General features: G+C 41.0%; 7 protein-coding genes, 1 long non-coding RNA gene and 1 pseudogene across 10 annotated transcripts in view; 4 read left to right on the top strand and 5 right to left on the bottom strand.

Annotated features, from left to right (window-relative positions):
• The window catches only part of LOC145441493 (nicotinate phosphoribosyltransferase-like), a 116,203-nt gene that overhangs the window by 8,621 nt on the left and 80,491 nt on the right, over positions 1-27,091 (top strand). Inside the window, exon 12 of one of the 3 annotated variants that reach the window (XM_080319377.1) lies at positions 5-844. The exons of the other annotated variants lie outside the window; for them this stretch is intronic. Coding sequence (XP_080175503.1) covers positions 5-143 — 139 coding nt within the window. The 3' untranslated portion in view covers positions 144-844. Of the gene's footprint in view, positions 1-4; positions 845-27,091 lie in introns of those variants that run through there. 3 annotated transcript variants of the gene reach the window in all.
• Positions 2,029-6,314, bottom strand: LOC145441486 (uncharacterized). Its single transcript, XM_080319358.1, has 8 exons — positions 6,121-6,314; positions 5,553-5,640; positions 5,373-5,492; positions 4,783-5,307; positions 4,128-4,245; positions 3,233-3,353; positions 2,987-3,171; positions 2,029-2,314 (listed from the first exon to the last, which is right to left on the bottom strand). The coding sequence occupies exons 1-8, from the start codon at positions 6,222-6,224 to the stop codon at positions 2,139-2,141; spliced, it is 1,437 nt and encodes a 478-aa protein (XP_080175484.1). The 5' UTR covers positions 6,225-6,314; the 3' UTR covers positions 2,029-2,138.
• On the bottom strand, positions 6,394-7,548 carry LOC145441487 (very-long-chain 3-oxoacyl-CoA reductase pseudogene; annotated as a pseudogene).
• On the bottom strand, positions 7,546-8,658 carry LOC145441488 (very-long-chain 3-oxoacyl-CoA reductase-like). The gene has a single exon (XM_080319360.1). The coding sequence runs from the start codon at positions 8,543-8,545 to the stop codon at positions 7,622-7,624; it is 924 nt and encodes a 307-aa protein (XP_080175486.1). The 5' UTR covers positions 8,546-8,658; the 3' UTR covers positions 7,546-7,621.
• LOC145441489 (tRNA N(3)-cytidine methyltransferase METTL6-like) lies at positions 9,424-10,467 on the bottom strand. The gene has a single exon (XM_080319361.1). The coding sequence runs from the start codon at positions 10,402-10,404 to the stop codon at positions 9,574-9,576; it is 831 nt and encodes a 276-aa protein (XP_080175487.1). The 5' UTR covers positions 10,405-10,467; the 3' UTR covers positions 9,424-9,573.
• On the bottom strand, positions 14,575-18,530 carry LOC145441485 (uncharacterized). The gene is made up of 4 exons (XM_080319357.1): positions 18,127-18,530; positions 16,672-16,734; positions 16,040-16,248; positions 14,575-15,981 (listed from the first exon to the last, which is right to left on the bottom strand). Exons 1-4 carry the CDS (start codon positions 18,404-18,406, stop codon positions 15,790-15,792), a joined length of 744 nt encoding a protein of 247 aa, XP_080175483.1. The 5' UTR covers positions 18,407-18,530; the 3' UTR covers positions 14,575-15,789.
• LOC145441481 (uncharacterized) lies at positions 20,257-22,614 on the top strand. The gene is made up of 2 exons (XM_080319355.1): positions 20,257-21,401; positions 21,457-22,614. Exons 1-2 carry the CDS (start codon positions 21,063-21,065, stop codon positions 22,045-22,047), a joined length of 930 nt encoding a protein of 309 aa, XP_080175481.1. The 5' UTR covers positions 20,257-21,062; the 3' UTR covers positions 22,048-22,614.
• Positions 22,662-26,014, top strand: LOC145441482 (uncharacterized). Its single transcript, XM_080319356.1, has 4 exons — positions 22,662-22,796; positions 22,881-22,961; positions 23,023-23,118; positions 25,684-26,014. The coding sequence occupies exons 1-4, from the start codon at positions 22,662-22,664 to the stop codon at positions 25,747-25,749; spliced, it is 378 nt and encodes a 125-aa protein (XP_080175482.1). The 3' UTR covers positions 25,750-26,014.
• LOC145441483 (uncharacterized) lies at positions 23,125-25,050 on the top strand. The gene is made up of 2 exons (XR_013915839.1): positions 23,125-23,730; positions 24,320-25,050. It is a non-coding gene; the product is annotated as an uncharacterized LOC145441483 (long non-coding RNA).

Raw genomic sequence — 27,091 nt, 5'->3', positions numbered from 1 at the left:
GTAGGCCTCAACAGAACAAGAAGTACGAGATATTTTCCTCATTTCCGTCAAAAGTTTACTCGGACGATTCTTTGAAGTTGGAAGAATGTGGACTTACTCCAAACGCAAACTTGTTTCTCCGCGTGTCCAAGATTTACCGATAAATAATGATTTTACTTAAATTCTGAAGCATTCTAGACATGCATCTTGGTCTCTAAGCATGGAAATCTCGACGAAGCCGATAACTATCTGTCAAGTAGAAGCTGCTGCATCTTTGATGGTTTGACATATGTTTAAGTTGAAGCAATTTATAAGTCATTGTGTATGTGATAAAATATGATATGACATTTACCTATTTTGTGCTTTTCAATATTTTTTGCAAGTTCAACTACCGGGCACAAAGTGATTGTAGGTTGTTATTTCCATGCCACTTGATAAAAAATGATCTAAAGAATAGCGCTTGACAATCGCATTTTCTGAAGCATGGAATCTCTTCCCCTGAATGTTGTCCTCAGCTAGCTGCTGGTCAATCACCTGCCGACGCCATGCATCTGTCGAACTCTGTTAAGACAGTCCATCTTTGTTCTGTACCTGTTGTGTTGTGAGTTAACACACTACAATGCTCTTTATTCACTGTACTGTACATATGCATGTGGGATCCACCGGTGGAGCGTTGTGTTTTTATATTTTGTCATCAAATTACATTACACAGTTTCATGTTCTGTAATCCGAGTTGCACAGTTCAACAGAAGCTCAGTTCACTCAACATTCGAAACTTTTACAATTTTGTGGAACTTTTGCAAATGCTGTTTTCACTGCATCATTTCAAAATGTCATTGAAATAGAATTGTCTGTCACATCGCAATGTGTTGTATTTAGCACGGCTGCCTGAAAGGGTCCTTACGACAGGGCGATTTTTTTTGACAAAATTGTAACGTTGGGTCAAAATTGTATAACAAGTCGAAAAAGTTTTGACCTCTGTATTTCGTTTGTATTGTACTGTCAGTCAACTTTTCATTTGATATTTTGCACCAGTGGTTCCCAACGTGGGGGATATCGCCCCCAGGGGGCGATTTGGCGGTCTAGGGGGGTGAAAATGACGAAGGGGGCGATGACGCAGGAAAACGGCTGTATTGGAGTCAAATCGGAATGATGCCCTTTTTTTTGTTGCAAAAGTGTAAAATTCGACATCGAGCCGAAAAGTTAACCTTTTTTTTTTTTTTTAGTCAACCCACCGGTGATTACAGTTTGTATGCTCATTTAGGCGGTCCATTGTCTGCTCCGTGTGAGTCATAAACGGTCAAATGAGACAAATAGGTTGACATGGTGTTATGGTCATTGGACAACGTACCGCAATATGCTAACTGAAGCAAGACTGCTTGGGCATTGCATGGTTCATATAACAATAAGCGCATGATGAAAAATTGTGATGTAGATAGCATATTCGGAATGAAGCAACACGGTGTGTCACCAGCAGCGTACGCACAACTTCAGCGTAGTCAGCCAGCAACTGGTGCTGTCGCATGTTCTTTTTCCATTCTTGGCAAGCTACTTAGTAAGGACAGGCACTTTCTACCCGAGAATGTAGGAAAGTATCTTTCGTTGTACTACAACAAATTTAAATTATTTCTACCATAATACGTGATGTAACTACCGGAATTCTTCACAGGGCCAGATTTCGTTAAAAAACTAGTTTCGTCATGTAAAAATTTGTCAGTTTTTAAACCAAAAATGTGTTCTCAGGCCAAACTACTGCGTAAGGACAGACAGTTCCAAGCAGAAATGAAGAAAAGTAGTACAATTTTACCATTATGTGCGAAAAACACCTAATTTGCATACGTGAGGTCAAGCTTTGGTCACAATCTTCCATTTTTAGGTCAAAAAAAAAATCGCCCTACCAATAAGTAACTGCTATCTTCATTTGCAACATATCGGTCCCCACAGCTGCATCTGTATAACTTTGCATAATGCACTGGTCCTATCACTGCTGTTGCCTAATATAGCTACCCTCCCAGAGTGTACAGAGTCACTGATAATTCGAAACACAAATGATACAAAATATGTCCTTATTTTCGAATAAGTGAAGCTCCGTGCGAAACACTAAAATCTCAAGGACAAGTATAAAATATCGTAGTGGAAGTAAACGTGGCGAAACGGTATCACATATCTTCGACGCTCCATTTGTACGCTTCTTGATCGAGCGCACCTCTCTCCGATTTGGAATGAAAGTACTTCTTTTCGAAACCGTTGGACCGGTCGACTCCGTCCCACCGGTAACCTGGTTGGACTCCGTAACGGTTTGGAGCCGGGGCGGGACCGTTGTACTTTGGCATAGCTGAAGATATAATAAGACATGCAATTGACATGTTGCGCCGTATCGGGTACTTGGGTGATTAGATTCGAGTGTTCGGGTACCCACTGTTGTGGCGTGATAATAATCATTGCTTTACAGAAATGTCACTCCATGAATATTTGTAGCTTTGTGTAACGCGATTCTTCACGCAAAGATACGGCTAACCGAGGTTTTCGAGGCTCAAACGGCGGAAATGAAGTATTGAAGCTACACATAATACTGATATAAAACACTCCACTTGATACTATAGCGCCGGTACTGAACATTCTTACATCGTCGGAATGGCTAGAAATGAAATATGGAGGTTTACTCTGCCAGCATAAAACTGCAGCTGAAATCCGAAACAGAATATATTCATTGACACCAGGCAATTTTCGAAAACATAGGACATAATATTATCTAATTTTTTTTTTAAAGTTACGGGTTTTGAGACGAAATTAAACAGTTTACGACTTGAATTTGTTTCATATTGAATTCGATGTGCACACACTGTCCTCATGTCATCCCAAATCCATCTCGTGTTCGATTCTAACCATAGGAATATCCATCGTCGTATAATCTTAACCCGTAAATTATCACGTTGCGGACGTAGAGTCGGTTGACACGACAGGTACCAAATTTGATTTCAACACGACAAAACCTATATCAACCCACTTGGCGCGTTTCCAGTTTCCTTAGTGCGTTTCCTGGCGAGGTATTCCGCCATCGGATCGCCATCTCGCATTTTCGACCTCTGAAGCGCGTCCAAATCCGCGTCGTCGGCGTACCGGGCGAGCGGTTTGCTGGCTTCGTGGATGAGATCCTCGAGAGCGTAATCCTTCATTTCGGTCTGCGCCAATCTGTCGGAAAAAATTTTGAATCTCGCATCTCAGTAACGTCAGAAGGACGGCATACACTTACCCTTTGCCCCACTGATTGTATTTGTCAGATTTCTTTTTCTTTTCTGCGTCTTGCGCTTCTTTGTGTATTTTCTCTTTTACTAAATCTCTTTTCTTGCCGCCTTTTTCTCGGAATATTGTGGCTGGAAAAGAAAAGAAGGTTAGAGCCTTGCTGTAAAGAGGATGTACAATAGGGTTCTTCGAAAGTATCTTTTTTCCCGAATTGCGGGAATTCACTGATTAAATTGTTACGTTGCCTAAAAAAACGCTGCATGACAAATTTGGCTGAATTCCAAGCAGTAGAAGCCTCCGCAGAGCCGATTCAATTTTTCGAATTTGTTTTTCAACCCCATGAAATCGTAAGATTGCCTAAAAGAACGACGCACAACAATTTCTGCTCACTTCCATCCGGCAGAAGCGAAGTTATTGAAGTTGTAAGTTGTAACAACCCTATGTACAAACATGTAAAGTGTGAGAAATTTTGAGCAGCAATCTTTGTTCTCCATATTACTTCGCCAGTCTGGATCTACATTAGGGAATGCTTGGTCACAGCCGGTGAGGGTTGGATTCCTCCTAGAACTAAAGGTTTGTCATATTCAAGGGTGGTCGGTAACGAAGTACTTTTTCTGAGCATTAAAGTAGGTTGTTTTGAGACTACTGGTTCCACCGAACAGTTTTATTTAGGTAAACTACTAATGGGGCTATTTCGCTTACTAAAATGATACAAGGATCTCAAAACCGGTTGTATTCCAAAAGCACCTAGTTCTGTCTACAAAACTGTGAAGTAGTCAAAAACATAGCCATTCGAGAAATGCAGGTAACTAAAACTTACATCACCTCAGCAAATCGCGTACCTGCCACTTAATCTCGATAACACAACATTGGTACCGTGAAATTAGACCACACGTGTAGCCTACCTGCCGTTTGACTCTCTCTAGCAAGATGATCCATGTCCGAGTCTATCTTCCTCTTTTCTCGAAGCTCCTTCTTCAATTCGTGCCGACTCGTTAGACCTCCAACAGCACCCGAACTCAGCTGAAATGCCAAAACCAACTCTGAAAGGGTTGAGTGATTTCAATTCGCGCAATCCAAATCTGTTTTAGTGCTATCGAGACATTCAAGCCAAGACGCAGGCACATAGGCCTACAGCCAATTGTCATGACTCGGGAAATCCGTGCTCATGGTTGTGGAAGTTAAGTAGGGATGGAGGGCCCGTGGATGATTCCCAAGTCATGACAACAAAAGAACACATATTACCCACCGTTGCAATTTCATCATGATAATTCCCAAGAGGAAGTGTCTGGTATGGATGAGAATCAAGCCACGGTGATTGTAGTTAATAAGGTCAAAGCACTCACGTAAAAAAATGAACACATGCTATACAGAACGATGGTGTGAATTGAAATCTAATCACACAGAGAGATAATATAGGATATCTCTGGATTGGAGGAACCACAATAAAACTCCAGCACTCAGGTGGCAGAAATACTGCACTTGGACTTCCAGATGCGTGTCTGGAGAGGATGAAAAGAATTTATTCTCCCATACCCAAGCCAAATACGCACAACCCACCTTTTTAGCCCCATGTTTGCTCCCCGGCCTTGGCAGGTCCAAATCCGAATCCGAATCAAGCCTCTGTTTCATTAATTCTTTTCGATTGTCACCCGACGTACGCGGCCTAAGCACTTCCAAGTCCGAATCAGACTCAGGCCTCTGCTTACTGTGGCGCGAACCGTGTCTCGATTTTGAAGGTTCCGAGTTTCCATCAGAATCAGACGATCGCCGGCGCGCTGATTTTTTAGATTTACGATACCGACCGCTGTCGTCGTGTTTTTTCCGTTCTGAATTATGCGAACGTCTCGAGTCCCGTTTGGAAGAGTCATGTCTCCGACCTTCTGTGCTGTCGGATGAAGAATCGTGACGCCCCGGACGTCTTCGATCAACGTCCAAGTCACTGTCCGAGTCTTGCCTAACGTTTTTTTCACGTTTTGGGCGACCGTCCGCGGACTCATCGGTCGAATCATGTCTGGACCGCCGTGGAACATCGATGTCGCTGTCCGAGTCGTGCCTGCGGGCCGTCCTGGAAGAATCAGTCGTCTGACACATAGAGTACCCTGTTACTCGCCGGAATTCCGAATTCTGGCTGTTGCAGCGCGACATACCTTGGTGTCCTTGTTCGCGTCTACCATTTTCCACTTGTCGCCCTTCCGGTATAAATCCAACGCCTTTTCCGCTTCCGTTCTCTCGTCGATTTCTTCGATACTTGGTTTCTCTTCTTTCATCTAAAATATGATTGCGCGCTATTCGTACCGAGTCCTGTTTCATTGAAGTTTTTTAGTTACCAGCAGTTCTTCGGGTAAATCGTCCTCTTCTTGTGGGGTTATTTTGCTCCAACTGATGTCGTCGTCGACAATTTTCATGCCACGCACCCTGTTGATTTCAGTTTAAATATTGTTAACTCGATAGCACGCCAAGCATCGCCTGTGTGGCACACTGTGCCAACGATTCTGTAGCCTAAACGCGCATCAAAGTTGGGATCAAGTACAAAGGCTTGAAGAAATAACATGGTAATACATTCAGGATAAGCAGATTGCTCTCTCCGGAGAAAACAATAAGGCCTTTCAAAAGGGGGTTGAATGGAGCGTGAAAAGGGGGTAGAGGGTTCCCCGATTCTGCCCCTGTCTACACCGCAGTCTAGTCATGTCAAATTTTCCGACTTCGAGTCAATTTCTAGTCACCAAACATTTTCAGTAATTGTGTCGTCCGATCCAAGTCAAGCCATTCAAAAACGTGACTCGGGTTGAGTGGTGAATAGAGTCATCCCAACACTGAGGCGGGTTTCATAAAATACAATAACGAACATTCATTACACAAGTCTAACTACCACTGCCTCCTATTTGAATGACTCACGCCTTGGCTTTCTCTTTGTTTTTCTTTTTTCTCTTTTTGTAATCACCACTTTTAACCGGATCGAGATATCTCTTCAAGTACTCTTCCTTGCTCAGAGTCGTCATCTTTTGACGAAACAGCTGGACTTCTCAATTCGGGATATTTGCGTATTATTGGTTCTCTAGTTCAATAAGCGCGAGTTAGAATAAAAATTAGTAACATTATGTATGAATAGTCAAGGATAAGTTCTACCAGTATATAGTTCACAAAATGACAATGATACTGAAAATAGTCAAAGGTGCACTTGCATTTGTGCATTAAGAATTCTCGTTCCACTAATTTTTCTGTGAAAGTCGACATTTTAAAGGACCCACTGTTTACATCAAAGTATACATGCACGCTACAGCAACACTTGCTAACATAACGAAGTTGTGAGCTTTTTAATCACTTCTTTTCGCCATTGCCTCGTCTGCACCGTTTTTCATGACTCTAAAGAAGGCGACGTCTGGCATAGCCGTCAAAATCCATTGAAACACATTGTGCCAAATAAAACCAGTATTAGTGTAGGACGATTTTCCAATTGCCTTGATAGCGTATTTCGCGTATAACTCCGGAGTGGGGACAATAAAATTGCTTTTCATTGTGGCGGCGATAGGAGGGGTTGCGACAATGCCGGGGGCGATGCATTGGAACAGCACACCCGATTTGCTGTATTCTTGTCGAAGAGCCTCAGTGAAATTAATCATAAGAGATTTTCCGGACCCATACACCGCGAAAAACGGAGTGATTCTTTTACCGATAACAGATGAGATGTTTACCACGATACCTCGGTTACGGTGCACCATGTTAGGCAAGACGATGGAACTCAATTTCATCAACGCGTGCACGTTTACGTTAGTAAGGTTGCTCGAAAAATTTCGAGGATCTGGAACATCGAGAAAAGCGCAAGGGTCAAGGTAGGTCATGCCGACGTTGTTTACCAACACTGCGACGTTCATTCCGTGTATCTCATTTGTGATTTTCTCATAAACGCCTTCCGCACAAAAATCAACGGCTACGGTCTTCACTTCAACGTTATACTCAGACCTGAGCCGTTGTTCCAGATTTTCGAGCTTAGATTTAGTCCGCGCGAGTACGCACACATTCATTCCGCACTTTGCAAACTCAAACGCCAGAGCTTTACCGATACCGTCGCTGCCGCCAGTGATAACAACCCAGTCTCCATGCTTCTTGAAATCTAACGTCTTGCTCCAGAGTGACTCGTTGAACAAGCGAGCAAGAAAACGCAGTACTCTGAACCCATAGTACGCGACGACGCTAGCGCCCACTAACTGCAGAGAACAATGTTCGAAAAACACCATTGCCAGCATGAAAAGAAATAAGCCAGCGAATCTAAGAAAACATAATCGAGTCGTGTGTTTATTAGTGCAATATTTTGAAAGTAGAGGTTTATAACCTCATTAAAGAGCTTTTTTGAGGTACAAAACTTCAATATACAATTGAATATTATATTCATATTCAATTATTCCTTCTTTGTGTTTATTAAAGCGTCTTCTACCCCTTTTCTCATTGCGTTAAAAAAGACGACGTTCGGAAGTACATACAACATCAACTGAAATACATTATGCCAAAGAAAACTTGTATTTGTGTATGCCGACTTTCCAATAGCCTTGATGGCATATTTACCAAAGAGCGCTGAGGAAGGAATCATAAAATTGCTTTTAGTACGGGAGGCGACTGCCGGGGTAGCAGTAATCGCGGGTGCTATGCATTGGAATATAACACCCGAGTCGGAATACTCTTGTCGCATAGCTTCGGTGAAAGTATTCATGCAGGATTTAGTCGCCCCATACAAGGCAAAAAATGGACTAATCGTACTTCCAATAACAGATGAAACGTTAACCACAATTCCACCTTTACGTGAAGTCATTTGTGGTAAAATCATGGCGGTTAATTTCATTAAAGCGAACGTGTTCACATGAATCACATCATTCGAATACTTCTCAACGTTTGGAACATCAAGAAGAGCTATTGGCTCAGGATGTGTCATTCCAACATTATTCACCAAGACAGCTATATCAAGTTCACTGACTTCATCTTGTATAGCTTGGTAAATATCTTCCTTGGAAAAATCGACCGCAAGTGTCTTCACACTAACTTTGTACATCGACTTGATCTCCTTTTCCATGTTTTCAAGTTTTTGTTTGGTTCTGGCAAGGATAAAAACGTTCATTCCGCTTTGAGCAAATTCCATCGTCAATGCTTTCCCAATGCCGTCGCTTCCGCCAGTAACAACCGCCCAATTGCCGTACTTTTGAAAATCAAAAGTCTTGCTCCAAAGGGATTCATTGCATAACCGAGCGAAATACTTTGCTATTTTGAATAAATAATATGCAACAACGCATACTCCGGCCACCCATAGATAAGAGGTACATCCAGAAATCATTGTGGAGTGAAGAGTCTAGTTCACTTCCAACAGACAAGTGTGAGACAAATTACTGCAAACAGTATGCAGTGTTGGTTTACTTTAATTTCTGAAATGTAGCAGAAAAATTAAAAACAGTTCACATTTAACATGCAGTGCATTACAAAGTATTGCTAACAGTACACAGAGCCGTATTACTTAACAAAAACTGGCCACAGAAATGCAAAAAGGTAGTAAAAGTAGAATTCACGCCACGAATAGCATGCCAAATCTATCCGAAGCAGCAATGGAAAATACGTGAATTTCAAAGTAGTCAAGTATTTTGAGGCTATGTGGTTAGGACAGTTCTCGCAAATAACGCATAGCTTATGAAGTTTTCTAGTGAACCTCCGGGTTGGACAATAGTGCTAAAATGTTTTACGATGTTCAATATATATTATAATAATAAAGAGAGAAAGAGACCTTGATACAAGAGATGATTCTGCTCAGAAAAGCGAGTCGATACATCATACAGAAACATCTTCCTATTTGAAAGAATACAACAAGTGGAAAGTTTGTTGGTTTTGACTGTTGTTTGAGAGAATTCCACAAATCACATAAAAATGCAGGCACTGCCGATGGCCTTGGCAACCATAGATGAGAAACTTCAAATACGTTGTTTTCGACAGATATTAAAACCAGGGCCATATTTTGGAAATGTGAAAAGAGGAAACTTTTTCAAAATTTTCCGACTTACAATTGTGTAGTAAAATCCGAAAAAAATGGTAAATTTAGGTTGACTAAAAAAAAGGTCAACTTTGCGGCTCAGCTTTCGAAATAGTAGCCGAAGCGTTACTTCGGTGCTGATTTACTCGAATTTTACCCTATATTCAAACAAAAATTTTAAAAAATAGGACATAATCTCAAAAAAGAGGGCACTTGGGCGTCCTCCGAGGACACTTTCAAAAACGTCAAAAAAGAGGACAAATTCTCCTAAAAGAGGACGTATGGTAACCCTAATTAAAACAACGAATTTGAAAAACATGATACCCTCGAACGGCTCGAAGTTATCAAGACATCTTCATATATTTACCCTGTAAAAATACACGAGGCACTGATAGGCCTTCTTTCTTATTGATTGTTTCGCGCAAAACGTACTGATTTTCTACCACTTTGAAACCTGCATTCGTGGCAAGCTTTTCAATAAGTTCAATGGAGAAATAGTATGCCCTAGTTCCATCTTGACGTGCATAAAAATTGTCCGAAATTTTATTTCCCGCGCCAAATCGAATCATCGCATAATCATTAATGCCATAATCGCGGAATATAATGTGACCATCTGGTTTCAGAACGTTGAAACAGTTTCTGAAAACGTCTTTGAACTTTTCAGGACTAATCGCAGATACAACAAATATGAGAGAAACAATATCGACAGATGATTTTTCAATATGACCGTTAAAACAATCTTCATTCGTAAGATCGCATTGGAATGCGTTGCAGTGTGCAGTATCATACTTTTCATTCGATTGTACATATTCAACAGCTCTCGGCGAAAAATCACAGGCGTGTATGAATAAATTAGGAAATTCTTGTAAAATGGGAAATAGAAAATTACCTACACCACATCCAGCTTCTAGTAGGACAGGTTTGTTCTTAGCAATAGTTGTGTCATGCAATTCCTGGAATTCCCTACTAGTCCAGTGGCGATCCTTGAAAAAGTTTGTTTTGTTTCTCTTGTAAAATAAGTCCCACATTTTCTTCGATTCCGCATCCAACTTGTTCCTCTTGAATTCACTGATCAGTTTCTTATCCTGATCAGCTAATCGTATTTTCTCTTCATTGCTTAATGTTCGTACCACGGTGGTGGTACAAGAAACGGAATCCATTAGATGTTCTGACATGACAAGTGACAATGCTATCGCGTTTAGGTTTAATTCGTCCGTGCGCGCGAGCAAAAGCTGCCTCTCATTCAGTGTTGCCAACTCCGGATGGAATAAAATCGCTAAAACTGGTGTCACAAATCGCTAGATGTCGCTAAATATTGAGAAAAAAGCGCTAAAAAATAGCGCTAAATCTGCAACAATTGCTAAAGGTGTTAAATTGGACCATAATATCAATACATTCTTCTCAGCTATATTTTACTCGTCTGGGGCCAAAGTCACTTATCATATTTCTTGCTCATAATACGTAATAGTCATCTCTAAGCGGGACAAAACGTGCAGTGCATTTCGATAAAGGAGATCGCTTTGCGCAATGATCGCTATACGTGACCACTGACCAGGTTTGCAGGCATAACAGCTCACTATATAAGCCTGCCTTGCTCGATGCGTCCGTGAATACGTGATGCGATGTACTTTGGAAATGCGCTTGACTTCTCTAAACTGTGTGTGAGTACTTGAACACGACATGTCACTGGACACACTTGTACACGACAAGCGACTTGACCCGACACAACACGACTTGAATCGGGTTTACCAGCGACTATAAGTGGAGACCTTAAGAAAATAATCCGTGGACCACGGGGACCAACCCGGGCTATGAAATTTAATGAATTTGGTCTTGGACGAAAGCTGGTGTCGCATTGATTCCGACAATACGAATTAGGTTCTTGTAAGGACAATGGAACGACCTCAGAACAGCCCGAGGGGTCTGAAATCGGCATTGATCAGGGCAATCACTGGACGAAATTGGTCATTGTTATGTTCATTGTGTTGCGACGGTGCCAGTGTTGGAGCAATGCCGGTTTTCAGACTTTGAGGGCTGTTTCGGGACAATTGTGCTAACGAGATTTTGTTTTGTATTTCCGAGATCACTGCGACACTGGCTTTCGATCGGTGCCAATTATAATAAATTTTAGCGCTCAGGTCGCCAGATGTAGCACTGCCAATTATGTTACTTTTAGATTACTCAACAAGAAGAGACACTGTTTGCCCATGCGTAACCGCCAGGAGTTGCGTATCTATCCGTAGGTTAGTAATCTATAATCATAGTGTTCTTAGAACACCATGCAATATTATATATCATCGGAGTCCGCACTCTGGTGACCGGTGTAGCCAATGCAATCGTCGGCCAGAACTGATCTTTATTAGTTATTTTCGGTAAAAAAGCGCTAAATAATCGCTAAATGCTTCTTAAAAAATCGCTAGATTTATCGCTAGGCGCTAGATCCATATTTTTTGGCGCTAAACTAGATGAAAAATCGCTAGATCTAGCGCAAAAATCGCTAAATTGGCAACACTGCAGTCTCATTTGCCTCTCATTTGCCCAGCCATAAAAAATCTACAGTGTCATGTTTGGCAATACGTTAGGATCATCTTTATTTCAATTCCACTGCAACACGAGCTCAGTACCACTATATACTATACTCTATAGTACCACAATCATGTCTTCACATTTTTTCACATTGTAATGTATTGTAACATAGTGTCTTATATGGTGTGGACACAAGCAAATCACATGGATCTGTGAAATTAGCCTACGTCACACTTTCCATTTGGCTAAAGGTAGGGTTACAATATTTTGGATTAGGGAAAGAAAGACATTGTTTCAAAGTTTTCAAACTTAGAATACTGGGGTAAAATCCGGAAAAAAGGGTAAATTTTTCCCAAATTTGAGGTTGGTTGACTAAAAAAGGTCGACACTTTCGTTCGAACCACGAATTTCCTATTTAGCGCCATTTATGCCCATTTTCACTCGAATGTTCATCATCATCATTGGTTTATTAGCAATTTTATCAGTTCAATACACCACAACAAATGCGATACAATGAAAAGAAAGGAAGATGTCGAAGCGACTAGGAGTTGTCTATGGAATCGGACACCCACCTTGGCCTAGGCGATGTAAAGAGGAGGCATGCACACTGAATGAAAGTAAAGAAGATAGTATAGAAAAAGGAAGCGACAAGAAATAGGGCGGCATGTCATGGGAAGCGAGATCGATAGGTCAGTCGTGGTCCGGTAATCTTGAGGATGGACTGTATTTATTTAGTAGTAATTGCTTGTATTTCGACTTGAATGTGGACATGCTCGTCCACTATCTTAGCTCTAAAAACTGTTAAGAAGGACGAATTCCCAATAAGGATGACTTTAAGCGTCATCGGAGGACATCTTCAAAAACCTGCAAAAGGAGGACAAATCCTCCTAAAGGAGGACGTATGGTAAATCTACTAAAGGTAATTTGACGATAAATTTTGACCGGCTTGCCGAGCACGAAATTTGATAAAATAGGTATCAATCGAAAGCTACAGTGCAATGAAATCGGTATGGTCGAAAAAATACCAAAGTATCTTTAATGTGATGGATAACAGGACATATTACATTCTGTTACAACCAGAGGTAGTCAGTAAAGAAGTAGGCTACTTCTACTTTTTTGAAGTACTCGAGTAGTTTTCCGCTACTTCGGTACTTATTCAAGTAGATCCAATTTCCCACTACTTCTACTTCGTAATATTTTGTGATCTACTTACTTACTTTTCGCTATTTTCGGTTTGTCAAGTAGAAGTACTTCAACCCTCTAATCAGGAAAATAGCCTGATGACCTTAGACCTGTTTTAGCAAACCACTTTTTTAACTTTCCGAACTAAAGACATGAAATACATTTTCCGCTTTTAGAAGGAGTATTTATACTTCTCTTTCAATTCCCAGGATCATACTTTGAATTCCAATCAGTTTCAGTTTTTTTGACTGGAGAACATACATGTTGAAGTGTAAAAGCAAATGTAGTAATGCCTTTTATTTCCGGAAATAGAGATACACAATATGGCATTTTTACGATCCACCATATTTTTTATTAACGTTTATAATCGCAAAGTGTTCACACCGAGTCCGATGAATCCGATACAACTTTTCCGTATTGCTCTTCGACTAAACTACGGGCCTTATAATATGGGGGGGGGGGCACAATACCATGATATTTTCTAAAACGGGCTGTTCGAGTTAACAGAGGATTAGTATCACATTTCCATATCAATACTATTAGTTTCATCTCATGATGTGGACTTAAGCATACTCTGTCGAAAATTGGATACCTCCTGGTCCTGGTATGCATCAATATGAATCACGCTCTGCAACCTTCGCATAGCTCGCCATTTGCAGCTCTTGACAATCCATGCGAACGAATCACGATCGTTTTCACAACTGTACTTACTTGAGTAGATTTAAAGTCAATCAATTCTACCTCTACTTCAAGTAGTTTTAAGTTGCTCACGGAAGAAGTACTTTTACTCGTACTTGAGTAGATATTTTTCGTCGCTACTTCCACTTCTACTTGAGTAGCTTTCTTGACTACTTTGACCACCTCTGGTTATGGCGTCATAATGAGTGATACTCGATTACTCGACTCAAAGCATATTCCGTGATTCAGAATCCAATCACTCAGGGTCTCGATTTCGCCCAGCCCTAATTACAACCCTGGATACATGTGCAAGAGCATATAGGATTGTCACCAATTGCTTAGATCCTGTACCGCGGAAACAAGTTTTATATACACTATGTAGCCAACACTACATATATGCTTCCACTCATAAGTTTAGTGTCATACTGAGGTGGTCAAAGTATAGTCACCGTCGCTACTCAGGCAGAAGTAGAAGTAAGGCTGGAATTTCTATCCAAGTAGAAGTAGGAGTGGCGGTTCACAAGTAAGTAAGAACGTGGATATTTTACGCCTATTTTGCCTAAAAAACTGAAAATGTCAGGTGGAAGTATAAGTAATCTAAAATCATAACTACCTAATAAGAAGTGCGAGTAGGCAAAATATACTTCAAGTATTTCAAGAAGTAGAAGTACTTCGTTACTGACCACCTCTGGTGTCATATGACGAATGTGAATCACATTGCCTTTGTCTGCGATTGGAGTTTCATACTAGCTGAATTTTAGTTATTTACCCCCATCATCATTGATTTTTCCCATCTGCTAGGTGTCGCTATATTCAAAAAATAACACAAATTGTAGTTCTCGTCCTCAGTGTGTGGATATGACTATGACTATAGAATAAGATAACTATACTACCGTAGGTTATATATCCATAATATGATTGGAGAATTAGTGCTCTGACACCAGGGTTGTAATGACTCGAGTCACGATTTTCGGATGACTCGACTCGACTCGAGTCATTTTCTCAAAATACGGAAATGACTCGACTCGACTCGAGTCAATCTGTGTATTGACTCGACTTGGACTCGAGTCATTGCGCATAACTCGAAGCAAGTCATTGACTCGAGATTCAGACGGCGAAGACCGACATTTCATTGTAATTTCGAAGCCAACACACTATTGGGATTTCGTTTGTTGGTACTGGTGCTTGAAAATGCGACCAGAAACTGCTAAAAGTGAGGAAAATTGATATATTATAAATGCGAACCATTCAATATCACCAAACAGGGTTAAAAAAGTGGGTTTAGGAAGACTTTAACTGGAAACTGAGCAGTCAACACAATGACTTGGACTCGGACTCGAGTCATAATACCATGACTCGGACTCGATCCTCTGTTCGCTGACTTGGACTCGGACTTGACTCGGTGGGAATTGAAAATGACTCGACTTGACTCGAGTCAAAAATATAAAAGTGAGATTGACTTGTGACTCGGAGCCTTGTGACTTGGTTACAACCCTGTCTGACACCGTACTTCAAAATTGTGATGCCCCTTTTGCGTTCTAACGCCTGTTTTAGGAAGTAACAGAGGACAGTGCTAAATGTTGCCAAAGTTGCCAAAGAAGGATTATGTGCAAATCATTTGGAGAAATTTCGTTTTTATTTATTTATTTTTTATTTTTTATTTTGTAGCTCAGACCATGGTATACCTAGGCCAAAAGAAAAGTTGCAAAATATAGATCAAGATGTCGGCTTTTCAAGAAAACATGCGTGAGTCATTTACGACAAAATCTCGTACGAATTTTCGGTTTGTGATAAATAAGCGAACGAAATTTTACGACGGAGAAGAAAAACACTACTGAGCATTTCGCAGTAAAAGAAAATACTACTCAGCAGTAAAATTGAAATTTTGAAATATATTTCTTTGGTGAGATAAGGCCATGACGCAAGAACAAATCAAAATAAAATCAAAATTTTCACAATTTTTGAAATTTTATAGACTTCAATTTCGTTATGGTTACATAATTCATGTCACAGCGATTGTTACGACTCAAAATAGGTCAATAGTCACGGGTAAATCAGGCAACTTCGACGAGACGCCGATGACGTCGTCACAATCGATCGGTAGGCTATATATGTGAGGTGAACACACCTACGCGCAGAAACAATTCGTTTGGGTTTTGACCCGGTGGATCTCGCTAAACTTCACATATAACTCCCTCTTCCAAACTGTCCGGCGCCGACGTCCAAATTCCTTGCCTATGGTCATTCCAATCCGTTCTTATTGATAAAAGCATATGCGTTCTGTCGGAAGAACTACTCGGATACCCTGGATGCCAAGGAATACGATAGTCCACATAGGTGTTGTTACGAAATTTTGCACGATTTGCCTGAATATGAAAGTACACTGAACATTGAGTTATTCGCGATTACAAATCCTCAACTCACTAGCTTTTCGTATGTCATCCCAAGCCACGGTTCTGTTACTCCACCACGAAGTCCTCGAACATATTTAACAAGCATATTATAATGCACTCTGCTGTAGATATTCGCCGGATGCCCTCCACGGTCACTACACAGATTGGCGGCATTTTCAAAATTCACTTTGGAGTCGATAAACCAAAAGCATTTGCGATTGTATATCACTTGACAATATCCTTAAACAAAAAGTAGTTAAAAGACAAATAGCGAAAACCAAAGCTTTATATATATATATATATGACTTATTTTAACCAAATTTACCATAGTTAGGCTACTTATCATATGAAGAGCTTATGGAGGTACAGAACTTCAATATACAATTCAATATACTACTCAATTAGCTACCATATATCCTCGTACAAACAAGCTGTAAGGGTCCGTTACGTCATCATAGCTGCGAGCAGGAAGAACGGATAACGGATGTGACTTTAGAGAATTGAACTGATGTACTGCACACCCAATTCAATATGGAGTGGAATGTAAAGTGTCAACTTTGACAATCGGTATCCCTATATGATTGAATATGGAAGACCAAAAATCACGATGCTTTCACCCCAATGGGGCCTACAGGTTTTGCATTGGAAGGATCAAGCACTTACCTTCTCTTAAATCCAGTATAAACTTGTCAAAAGTGCGTATGTTATCGAATAACTCTTTGTATTCTGTAAATAAAATAATTCTAATCAAACAAGCATAACGAGTGATGGTTATTGATTTATAATGTAAAATGTATGGCAGACGTGTCAATCGTTTAAGTTGTTAGACTAACAACTTGATTCTCGATCCTCCGATTCACGAGCAATTCCATTCTCGCCAATACGTCATAGTCATGCCCGTGGCCGACACTACTGCTCGCGGCCTATAGCACGAAATTAGGGTCGAAGAAGTTCTATATATCCCTCTTTGCGACCCATGCCGTCAGTAATCTGATAATTGATTGTCAAGTGTATAATTTGCCGTTGTGATGAAGCTATTGGCACAGATGGTCACATACTAGTGCGGAGCGGATCGACAAATTCTCCGATCCTGTTTTTCAATTCTCTGGTCCCGCCCCGGCCATATCAGGAAAAGTACTGATCAGGCTCCGATCATGCTCCGGCTAAAAATGAAAAAAGTCCGGCCGGATATCCAATCCGTCTCCGTTCCATGCCCCTACCTGCATGGTATACGGTGGTTCCGTGAATTAATAAATATGGCTCGTTTATTTTCGCACTGACTTGGTGGTTACTTGCGTGTGGTTGGTTGGTTGGTTGGTAGTTATTTAGTTACAAAGGTCATGCTTATCAATAAAGATTCTAGCCGGATCATAAAAGTACTGATCCGGCTCCGGCCGTATCAGAAAAAGTAATGATCCGGCTCCGATCCACCACATCACAATCACATACACGCGCTGCACACATTACACGATACTCCAGAGGTGGTCAAAGTAGTCAGGTTTGCTAGTCAAGTAGAAGTAGAAGCAATGTCGTAAATTCATACCCAATTACAAGTAAAAGTAGCGATTTCCACTACATTCCCAAACTACGTCAAGCAGAAGTTGAAAATGAAACGTGTCTGACTGTATAGGCCTACTTAATTAAGTATAGTAATAAAAATAGATCTGTCGGGGTGTCGCATATATTTCGTAGTAATGCGGAAAATCCTAAGGGGGTCGAAGGGGGACCAAAATATTTGGAGATGTAGGCATACTTTACTTGAAATTGTATGCAGCTAGATTTCTTGAATTAAAAATGGGTCTCGGTGGCGAGAAAATCATGGCCGAAAATGACCAATGCATGTTGGCCAACACCATCATCGGTCCGTCATAAAAGGGTGTGTCGGAGGAGGAGGCCTCAAAAAGCTTGTTGGCCTCCCTATAGTCCAAGGCCAACGTTTTTTTGGGGGGTAGGGGTTAAAAAGTGCTGTTTCATCGATACTGGTTACTAAACACCCTGGCCTACTCGTATAGTCCAAATTCAACTCGTGTTGTCACGCCTGGAGCATGAGCAAGAACTATACGGCTTACACTAAGACGGCATTTTCAAATACACGCGCCATTATAAGCATAGGCCTACCTGCCAACTTCTGGTCAATGCTCTTCTGCAATTCATTTACATCAACGTTCCCTGGCGGCCCCGGAGGTCCCCGAGGTCCGGCTTTACCTTGCCTTTCTTTCATTACGATCGACCTATCATTAGAAGGGCCCTTCTCTGTATTGCATTCCGCATTCTGATGCGATGTTATTTTGCAATATTTATTCAAATGTTCCGCAAGGTAACTCAATCCAAATGAATCATCGCAGTAGCAGCTTGCGAAGTACACGCTGAATATAGCAGAAATTCCCAGTATTTGCATATTCGAAAAATAATTAGTAAGATCCACGTTTGTGTGTACGTACTACGTAGCGTCTTGTTTACAATATTCCACGACCATGCACTATGCAGCCTCCAGCGTCTGATTATAATGGCATAATTTTTGCTGATGATTGTACAAAGCCATGAAGTAAGTTAATCTGCCGCTTGATTCCTGGGAAATTTCTGCCCGGAGGAACATTGTTTCGTATCGTGATATTAACACGAAACGTAGCGAGTCACTAAATAATATCGCCACAGTTGCTACAATTTTAATTTTCACTCTGGTTGATTTTTTCTTCCCGGTCGAATTCGTAAATTAAATGTTGCATTTGTCAAGGTTCTATGACTGGATGGCTTTAGTTTGTACAATTGAAGATATCTTTATAATTGGAATAAAGGCGTATATTCTTGAACTGATACTCTTCAAGTGCAGCCATGGTGGCGTATGTAGGCCTACGCATGCTTAGTGTCCGTTGGATTTTTACCTTTCACACTCAATATTCAGCCGCGGATATATTCAGTTTTATTGGGTAATGATTTCGAAATTACTGGTTTCCTATCATATTTTGGTTGGTCCTTAGGCGAGTAGCCTACCTTGTTTGCCTTCTGGTAGGCCTACTACTGTACCCAGGTAGGCTAAATTGCTATGGTTCATCCGGGTCATTTGCGTTATATAAACTTCATTACATTAGGGTTGCCCTACGTCCGGAATTTCCCGGATATGTCCGGAATTTCACTGGTCAAACTAGCGTCCGGGAGGAATTTCTAAAATATGCCAAATGTCCGGAATTTTAAAGGCTTGACGTAGGCTCATAATATTTTCGTAAATCAGCATAAAAACAATATTTTTTGGGAATATTTATGCTGATGCATGATATTTTTCTTCTCGCCGCGCGCGATTTACTATCACATTTATTGATTTTAATATGGAGACTCCCACCCTCGCAAAAACTGCAATAAAATATAAATAAAAACAACCTTCATTTACTGGAATAAGCGTAATTGTAATCGCAATTATAGGAGAACCGTATATTTCTATAGATCGTTAAGGCCGTTTAAATGCTTTATATTCGATGATAGTGGTTCCAAACGGGGGGTCGTTTGCCTTTATTCTGGGATTTGCGAATATGTTGAACGTAATCAGCTTCCAAAATAGCCCGTAAGTCTGGGCAAAGGTGCTGACTTCTTTCAGTAATCAGCTCGTCAAATTTTGATCTGGGCCACGGAACATTTTCAAATCGGAGATGGAGTCGCGACCATAAGAGTATAGAATGTAAACATTTACATTCTATAATAAAAGGTTGGAAACCACAGGATGTGGGGTGTATAAAGCTCCATGGTGCGCACCGGCATAAGGCTGATAAACAATGTTATCGGTAGGACATGAACATATGACTTAACGATGTGCAATTACGCTCCCTGTATTTTTGAACTCATCATCCTCCACCAGCTCTACCGCTAACTCTTGTCATGTGGGCGGAGAGTGGTATCTATATAGTAATATATGGAACGACCAATATTATTGACAGAATTATTTCAAATAATTTGACGACCAGATGCATATAGAAACTAGATTCATATAGCAATTAAGCACCCCCCAAAAGTTGCATTGATTACCCTATAGTGTGGGCTCAAAATCATTTTTCATTTGGGCGGGAGGGGGCTGAAAACATGCACTTTCGGTCCCGGTAACACAACCACACAGCCACATATTCCTGAGTCCTGAACCGGATCGTGTCCACCTCTGATCTATGAGCAAAGCTTTGCAAGTGTGGCGTCATAGCTCATTTTAAATTCAATAGTGGGCGCTAAAGAGTGTCCGGAATTTGGGTTGCTGAAATATGGTAACCCTACATTACATGCATTACTCGAGTTCGGTATTGATGAATAAATTCCCTATCTATTTCTCTCTTCGTGCGATGTCGAGTACATCTAGCTTTCTGGTAATAAAAAATTATGTACAGTAGTGGTGGTGACGATAAGCGCCTTTCGCCCAGGCGACCGACCCGGGTTCAATTCCGCGTCGGCGGTTATTCTGGGGTCCTCTCCCCCCGCGTCGCTGTTCTTACGGCGACAAAAAGCTCAAAAGAAGACCCGATGGAAGAGCGCACTCACGAAAAATGGGAAGAGCTAGAAAGAGCCGCGGGGTAGAGACTAACCTCGAAAAAGGAACTGCGACATCGGGCACTAGGCCGAGGTGGCTGCACTACTGCAACCGTAACTGGTCGTTCGGCATCCTCCTATCTGGTGATTACATCGCATTTGGTCCTATCGCATTGTACATCGTGTGTGTCTTGTTCCGATGAAAATATGATCTGACGACTATTGATCGATTTTATTGATCGAACTAGATTGTATCCGGATCCTGAAAACCCATGATCCACTGATATGTTTCGTAAAAATTTAAGTAAATAGGGGGCGCTGTCATTAGTCCTTTTTTGTTTTGATTTTTGCTCTGCTGTTGCGCCAGTTGCGGACAGCGAGTGAATTGGATTTTCTGTCAGACTCTGTCCGCGCATTTCAGAGCCTGCTAATCTATCTTTCATGGCGAGAGGGTTTGCAAGCATTCAATCAACGGTGCTTCAATTGCGTTGCAGCTGCATGCATGAAGGGTGTTGTTGGCGCTTTGTGTTTGTGTAACACGCTTTATATAAAGTATGGCATCAATGGCATCACGTGGAATTAGTTGGTCGGACTCCGCATTACGCATTTTACGAAATTTGGATAATTTTTCGCAGTCCGCGCTCAAGCATTCCTGCGTCCCGCTCGTCGTTTGTGAAAAGCGTGTTGGCATATTGCTGGGGTCTGTGTTGGACCACTTGATATTCTTTCCTGAAGTCTTTCGGTTTGTTCGAAACGAGGACGGAGAAACCGAGAGTGTTGAAGTATCCCGTTCGCTAGACACATATGACGCGCGTTCGGAAGCAATAAACAAGGTTGTCGTCAAGCTTGCAAAGGACGGATCATTTGAAACGCTAAACGGCTGGAGATATGAGGTACACTAACTACTAAACCTGCTTCCTGATATATATATATTCCTTCATTTTTCAGGATTATGAAGTGACTCCTGGTCCGAATGAACCGTCGCTTTTCAAACTCGAAAGAGCAGCCACTACTCTATTTGGTGTGCGATCTTACGGTTCACATTTGAATGGGTACGTGCATCATCCTGAAAAAGGTGTTTGCCTGTGGCTGGCTCGTCGGTCACCTACAAAGCAAACTTTTCCGGGGATGCTTGATAATTTAGCCGCAGGAGGAATCGGAGTGGGATCAACAGTTCGTGAGACCATGATCAGAGAATGTTACGAGGAAGCCAGCATTCCTGAAAGTCTTGCGAAAAAAATGGTGTCCGTCGGATGCGTCAGTTATACTTATGAAAGCTTTCGGGGCATAAGCATGGAGATGCAATACTGCTTCGACTTGGAACTTCCTTTAGACTTCACTCCCAAGCCAATGGATGGCGAAGTTCAAGAATTTATGCTTTGCGATATTGACGAAGTAAAAAGTCTGATCGTCCAAGATGATTTCAAACCGAACTGTGCGGCAATTACCCTTCAGTTTCTCATTCGGCACGGATTTGTCTCTCCTGATAGTGAGCCTAAATATGCTGAAATGGTGGAAAAAATGACTAACTGGCATTGAATCTAGGTTGTCCATAGCGGAATCACAGATTGTGCGATTTTTGTGATATAAACGAGCTTTCTTGTGGCAACTGTCAGGTGCCAAGTGCATGCACTTCCAATAGCTTAGTAGTTGTGCTACTGATCTTTCAGTGTATTGAATTAGGCTCTAATTTTATAATCATGCAAGCGCTATCATTTGCTATGCATTATGTTTAAGGTTGCTGACGAAAAGTTGCTAGAGATTTGAAGATTTTACGTACCTGCATACCAATCTACAATATTGCACCCATTTGAAAAGGACCTGAAATCAAAAATGTCTGATTATTGTAAAGTGTGTGACATTCGAATCTTCTTTGTGCTGCAATGCGTCACTACGGGGATATCATTATATGTACTTAGATATATTGAATGGTCCTTGGACATATATGAGCAGGCGACACAATAGCACGTGACACTTTAGCAGTTGAGTGTGGGAGTTAACATTTGAGCTAGTTTTGGTTTTATGATTTTCAAGTCTCGTACTCGAGTGTCACATGCTCGAATGCCTGGCAACCAGATCCAACTAATTTATCAGTTGGTTTGAAGATTTTACATGCACATCATAGAATATATTACTTATCCACAACACTGAAAATGACTGGGAAGCCGGAATATTGGAGCTCCAACACCTTACAAAGAACAACGGGACAAGCATACCGCACTCTGCAGAAAGTACGAGCAAGAAAAGTAGATTACCCATCACCTATATGCACGGTCAGGAAAATCCAGGTATCCGTGTATAACAATTTCAGTAGATGTTTGTGTGGCAAAATAGCTTAATGAAACAATGTCTTGAAAACCATATATTTTCAGGACTCATCGGAACACACTTCTCTAGACGAAGCCTTCGCGTCAATAATGCAATCGATGTCGGTCGTTTCCAGAAATTGTTTGGTGAGGGTTATTTGGCGTTGATGCGTATTTTATTTGCTCACATAGAAAGCTTATGTTTCAGCAATACTACCAATCTTTGTCGCCGACCGACCAAAACCAGTATGATAAACGATTTTGCAGAAAATACCTGTCTTCGCCACTTGCAGGAAGTATTCAGGTGAGCAATCTTACAATAATACCTAATCTGATTCGATAAAATTGTGATCCGAATTCCGGTCGCGTTTGAATTCAAAACCCTGATTCGGTACATCTCTCGCAACCATTCCATGACCGTAGGAGTCTTTGCATGAACATTGCTTGACCTACTTGCTAATTCCTGATGGGTCCACTTCTTAGAATGTCCAGAAACATATCGTAAATCTAACTTTTTAACACATTTTTCTATGCGGGTTTATCAATTTTTGTAATTTCGAGAATGGGAGGATTTTTCTAAAATAGATTCGGCATGTTTTAAAAATCCATCGCTAGTTCTAATTGCAAGTGAGTAGACATTCTGACAATGACTACGTCTCCGTCGACTAGGGTTAGCATACCTCCTCTGTCGGATTTGACCTCATTTTTGAAGAAGTGTCCTACCTTCACCCAAATGTCCTACTTTTTGACAATTTGTCCTCCTTTTTTTGCCTAGAATGCACAAAAATACAATGAAAAACGTTAAATTTTGGGATAGAAGATAGACGACGGGTTGCGTGGGAGTCAAATCGAAAAAATGATCTTTTTTTTGGGCCAACACCACAGAACTATAGGTTAAAAGTGGGTAATTAGCAGGGTTGTAACCAAGTCGCAAGGCTCCAAGTCACAAGTCAATCTCCCTTTTATAGTTTTGACTCGAGTCAAGTCGAGTCATTTTAATTCACCATCGAGTCTAGTCCGAGTCCAAGTCAGCGAGCAGAGGGCCGAGTCCGAGTCATAGAATTATGACTCGAGTCCGAGTCCAAGTCATTGTGTTGACTGATCAGTTTCCAGTTAAAGTCTTGGTAAACCCACTTTTTATAACTCTGTTTGGTGATATCGAATGGTTCGCATTTATAATATAACAATTTTCCTCACTTTTAGCAGTTTCTGGTCGCATTTTCAAGTAGGCCTACCTGTACCAACAGACGAAATCCCAATAGTGTGTTGGCTTCGGAATTACAATGAAATGTCGGTCTTGGCCGTCTGAGTCTCGAGTCAATGACTTGAGTCGAGTCATCCGCAATGACTCGAGTCCAAGTCGAGTCAATACACAGATTGACTCGAGTCGAGTCGAGTCATTTCCGTATTTTGAAAAAATGACTCGAGTCATCAGAAAATCGTGACTCGAGTCGGACTCGAGTCGAGTCATGACTCGAGTCATTACAACCCTGGTAATTAGGAAGTCGAGCCATACCCAGAGTGATAACCTTTTTTTAGTCAACATAACAAGATTTCCAGTACGGTAAGTATTTAAAAATGAGCTGTTTTCAATTTCGGTAAACTAACTTCTACGATTTGATAAAAGTGTTTTCCTTTCCCGATTCCAAAATATGGTCGCCCTACCGTAGGGTTGCCATATTTTGGCGGCACAAATTCCGGACGCTCTTTAGCGCCCACTTGCGCATTTCAAAATGAGCTATGAGCACATTGTCCAATATGACGTCACATCAACAAAGCTTTTGCCTATCGCGCAGAGGTGGCCGCAATCCGGTTCAGGAGTACATTTTTTCAGCCCCCTTCCGCCCAAATAAACACTGATGTTGGGCCCACCGTAGGGTAATCGATGCAAATTCTGGGGGCTTACTATATGCATCTGGTCGTCAAATTATTTGAATGAATTAATTCTGTCAATAATATTACTATATAATTTTGATCCTCTCTCCGCCCACATGATCAGAGTTACTGGTAGAGCTGGTGAAGGATAATGACTTCGAAAATGCAGGGAGCGTAATTGTATATCAATAAGTAATGTTCGTAATGTTCAATTCCCGCCGGAAAGTTACTTTAGTACTGATTTCCTATATCTCAGTCGAATTTTAACCTTGATTTAACTAAAATTTTCAAAAAAAGAAGACATTTGGGCGTCCTCCAAGGACACTTTGAAAAAGTAAAAACAGAGGTCAAATCCTCTAAATAGAGGACGTATGGCAACCCTACTATATAGACACCTCACATCCGGTGGCTTCCAGCCTTTAATGGTCGCGAATTCATTCCCATTTTTACAATGTTCCGTGGTCCAGCTCATAATTTGATAAGCTGATTACTAATATAAGGTTGGCACCTTTACCCAGACTTACTCACGGCTTATTTTGGATGCTGATTACGTTCAACACCATAATATAGGCAAACGACCCCAGTTTTACAACCACTATCTTTGAATAAAGCATCTAAACGGCTTTAACGGACTCCAAGATTATACCGTTTTCCTATAATTGCGATTACAATTAAACTTATTTCTGTAAATTAAGGTTATTTTTGTTTATCCTGATCGCAGTTTTTGCTTGGGTGGTAGTGCCCATATTAAAATCAATATGTGATACTAAATCGCGCGCAGCGGGAAGAAAAATTTCATGTAGCATAAATCTGCCCAAAAATAATATTGTTTATTTTGACTTACGAAAAAATTATGGGATTACTTCAAGCCTTCGAAATTACGGACATTTAGGCATCCGGACGTATGGCAACCCTACCCTACCGCTGAATACCCCTGGGAATTGACACCCAGGTAACGTTGTTACCTAATAAAATTCCTATACAATATCAACAGGCAGAATCTGAACCAGACCCTGGGGTATATACCGTCATAATTCGAAAAGACCTTCAAAAGCCATAAAGACGGAGGTCGAGGTCGATTTGCCGTTCGCCGTGTGATGTGTGTTAACCTGTCATGTCAAGCACTGTGATTTCTCCACACGTTTTGCTACATATGCGAGAACCCTATCTTAAGTTTAAAGATTCTACACAGCTACTTCCACGTGAATTTTTGAACCTTTTATTGCTGTTGTAGTATAATTCTGCGGAAATATATTATTGTAACGGTTGAAACGTGTGTACTATGTAGCCAATAGTATTGTGTACAATAAATGAAATGCATTCTACGTCTCATCTTTGAAAACAAGTACGACGCTGACGTTAATAGTTAACCAGTGATAACAGAGGTGTCGTTATTGCAAGATTTTCGGTGCAGAAGTTTTACAAAATTAGGAACAATCTTGAATAACCCAGGAATGGGTGGATTCAAATAATTTGCAGTGGAATCAAAGTGACTTATGTCCATTTTACACATTTTGAGAAAATTGACTTTAAGTGAAGTTTTCATCTTCTTTCAGCCATATATTGGCCCTGATTAACTTTGAATTAATGAAACAGACAACCATGGCCACGATATGGCCAAAAAAAAATTGAAAACTGGACATAAGACACTTTGATTCCACTGCGGCGAATTGGCTCAATGCCATTGCGGTCAATATCACTCAAGTTTCAACGACTACTTCACCTCGGAGACAAAAGCGCACAAGTACGGCACACGCGCGTCAACGAAGAACAACTACCATATGATCAGGAGTGAATACAAGAAAACGCATTACTCTATCAAGTATTCTGGACCCCAATTGTGAAACAGCATCTCGCCGGCTATCCGTCAGTCGTCGAGCATGTCCGCATTCAAGTCGAAATACAATCAATTTCTTCTAAATCAATACTAGCCAGTCTTCAGGATTACCGGACCACGACCTAATATCGACCTCGCCCTCCGCCACACGCCACCTCATTTTGTCGCTTGCGTCTTATATTCTTCTCTGCATTACTTTTCAGTCAGTGTGCAACTGTGCATGTGCATTGTGCATGCCTCTTATTTACTTCGCCTAGGGCTAGGCTGAGGTGGGTGTCTCATCTTAAAGGCTACTCCAAGTTGTTTCGACACCTTCCTATCTTTTCATTGTATCGCAGTCTTGTGATGTTTTGAAACGATGAAAATATTAATAAACCTGATAGATTGAACTCAAGGGGCTATTTTGACCAAAATCTCTCATTTTCGTTGTAATGGCTATAGATAAAAGTCGGCTCGGTCGTAGCCTACTATGAAGTTTGGAAATTCAATCAACTTGGTAATTTTTACACACAGAAGACTCTTTTAAATCAAAATACGCAACAGCACTATATTTAGGGGTATTAGA

The sequence above is a fragment of the Botryllus schlosseri genome, chromosome 6 (genome assembly GCF_051294905.1).
Source record: "Botryllus schlosseri isolate E-star chromosome 6, Bs_hap1, whole genome shotgun sequence".
Lineage (NCBI taxonomy): Eukaryota > Metazoa > Chordata > Ascidiacea > Stolidobranchia > Styelidae > Botryllus > Botryllus schlosseri.
This window is presented reverse-complemented; position numbering and strand designations above follow the sequence as displayed.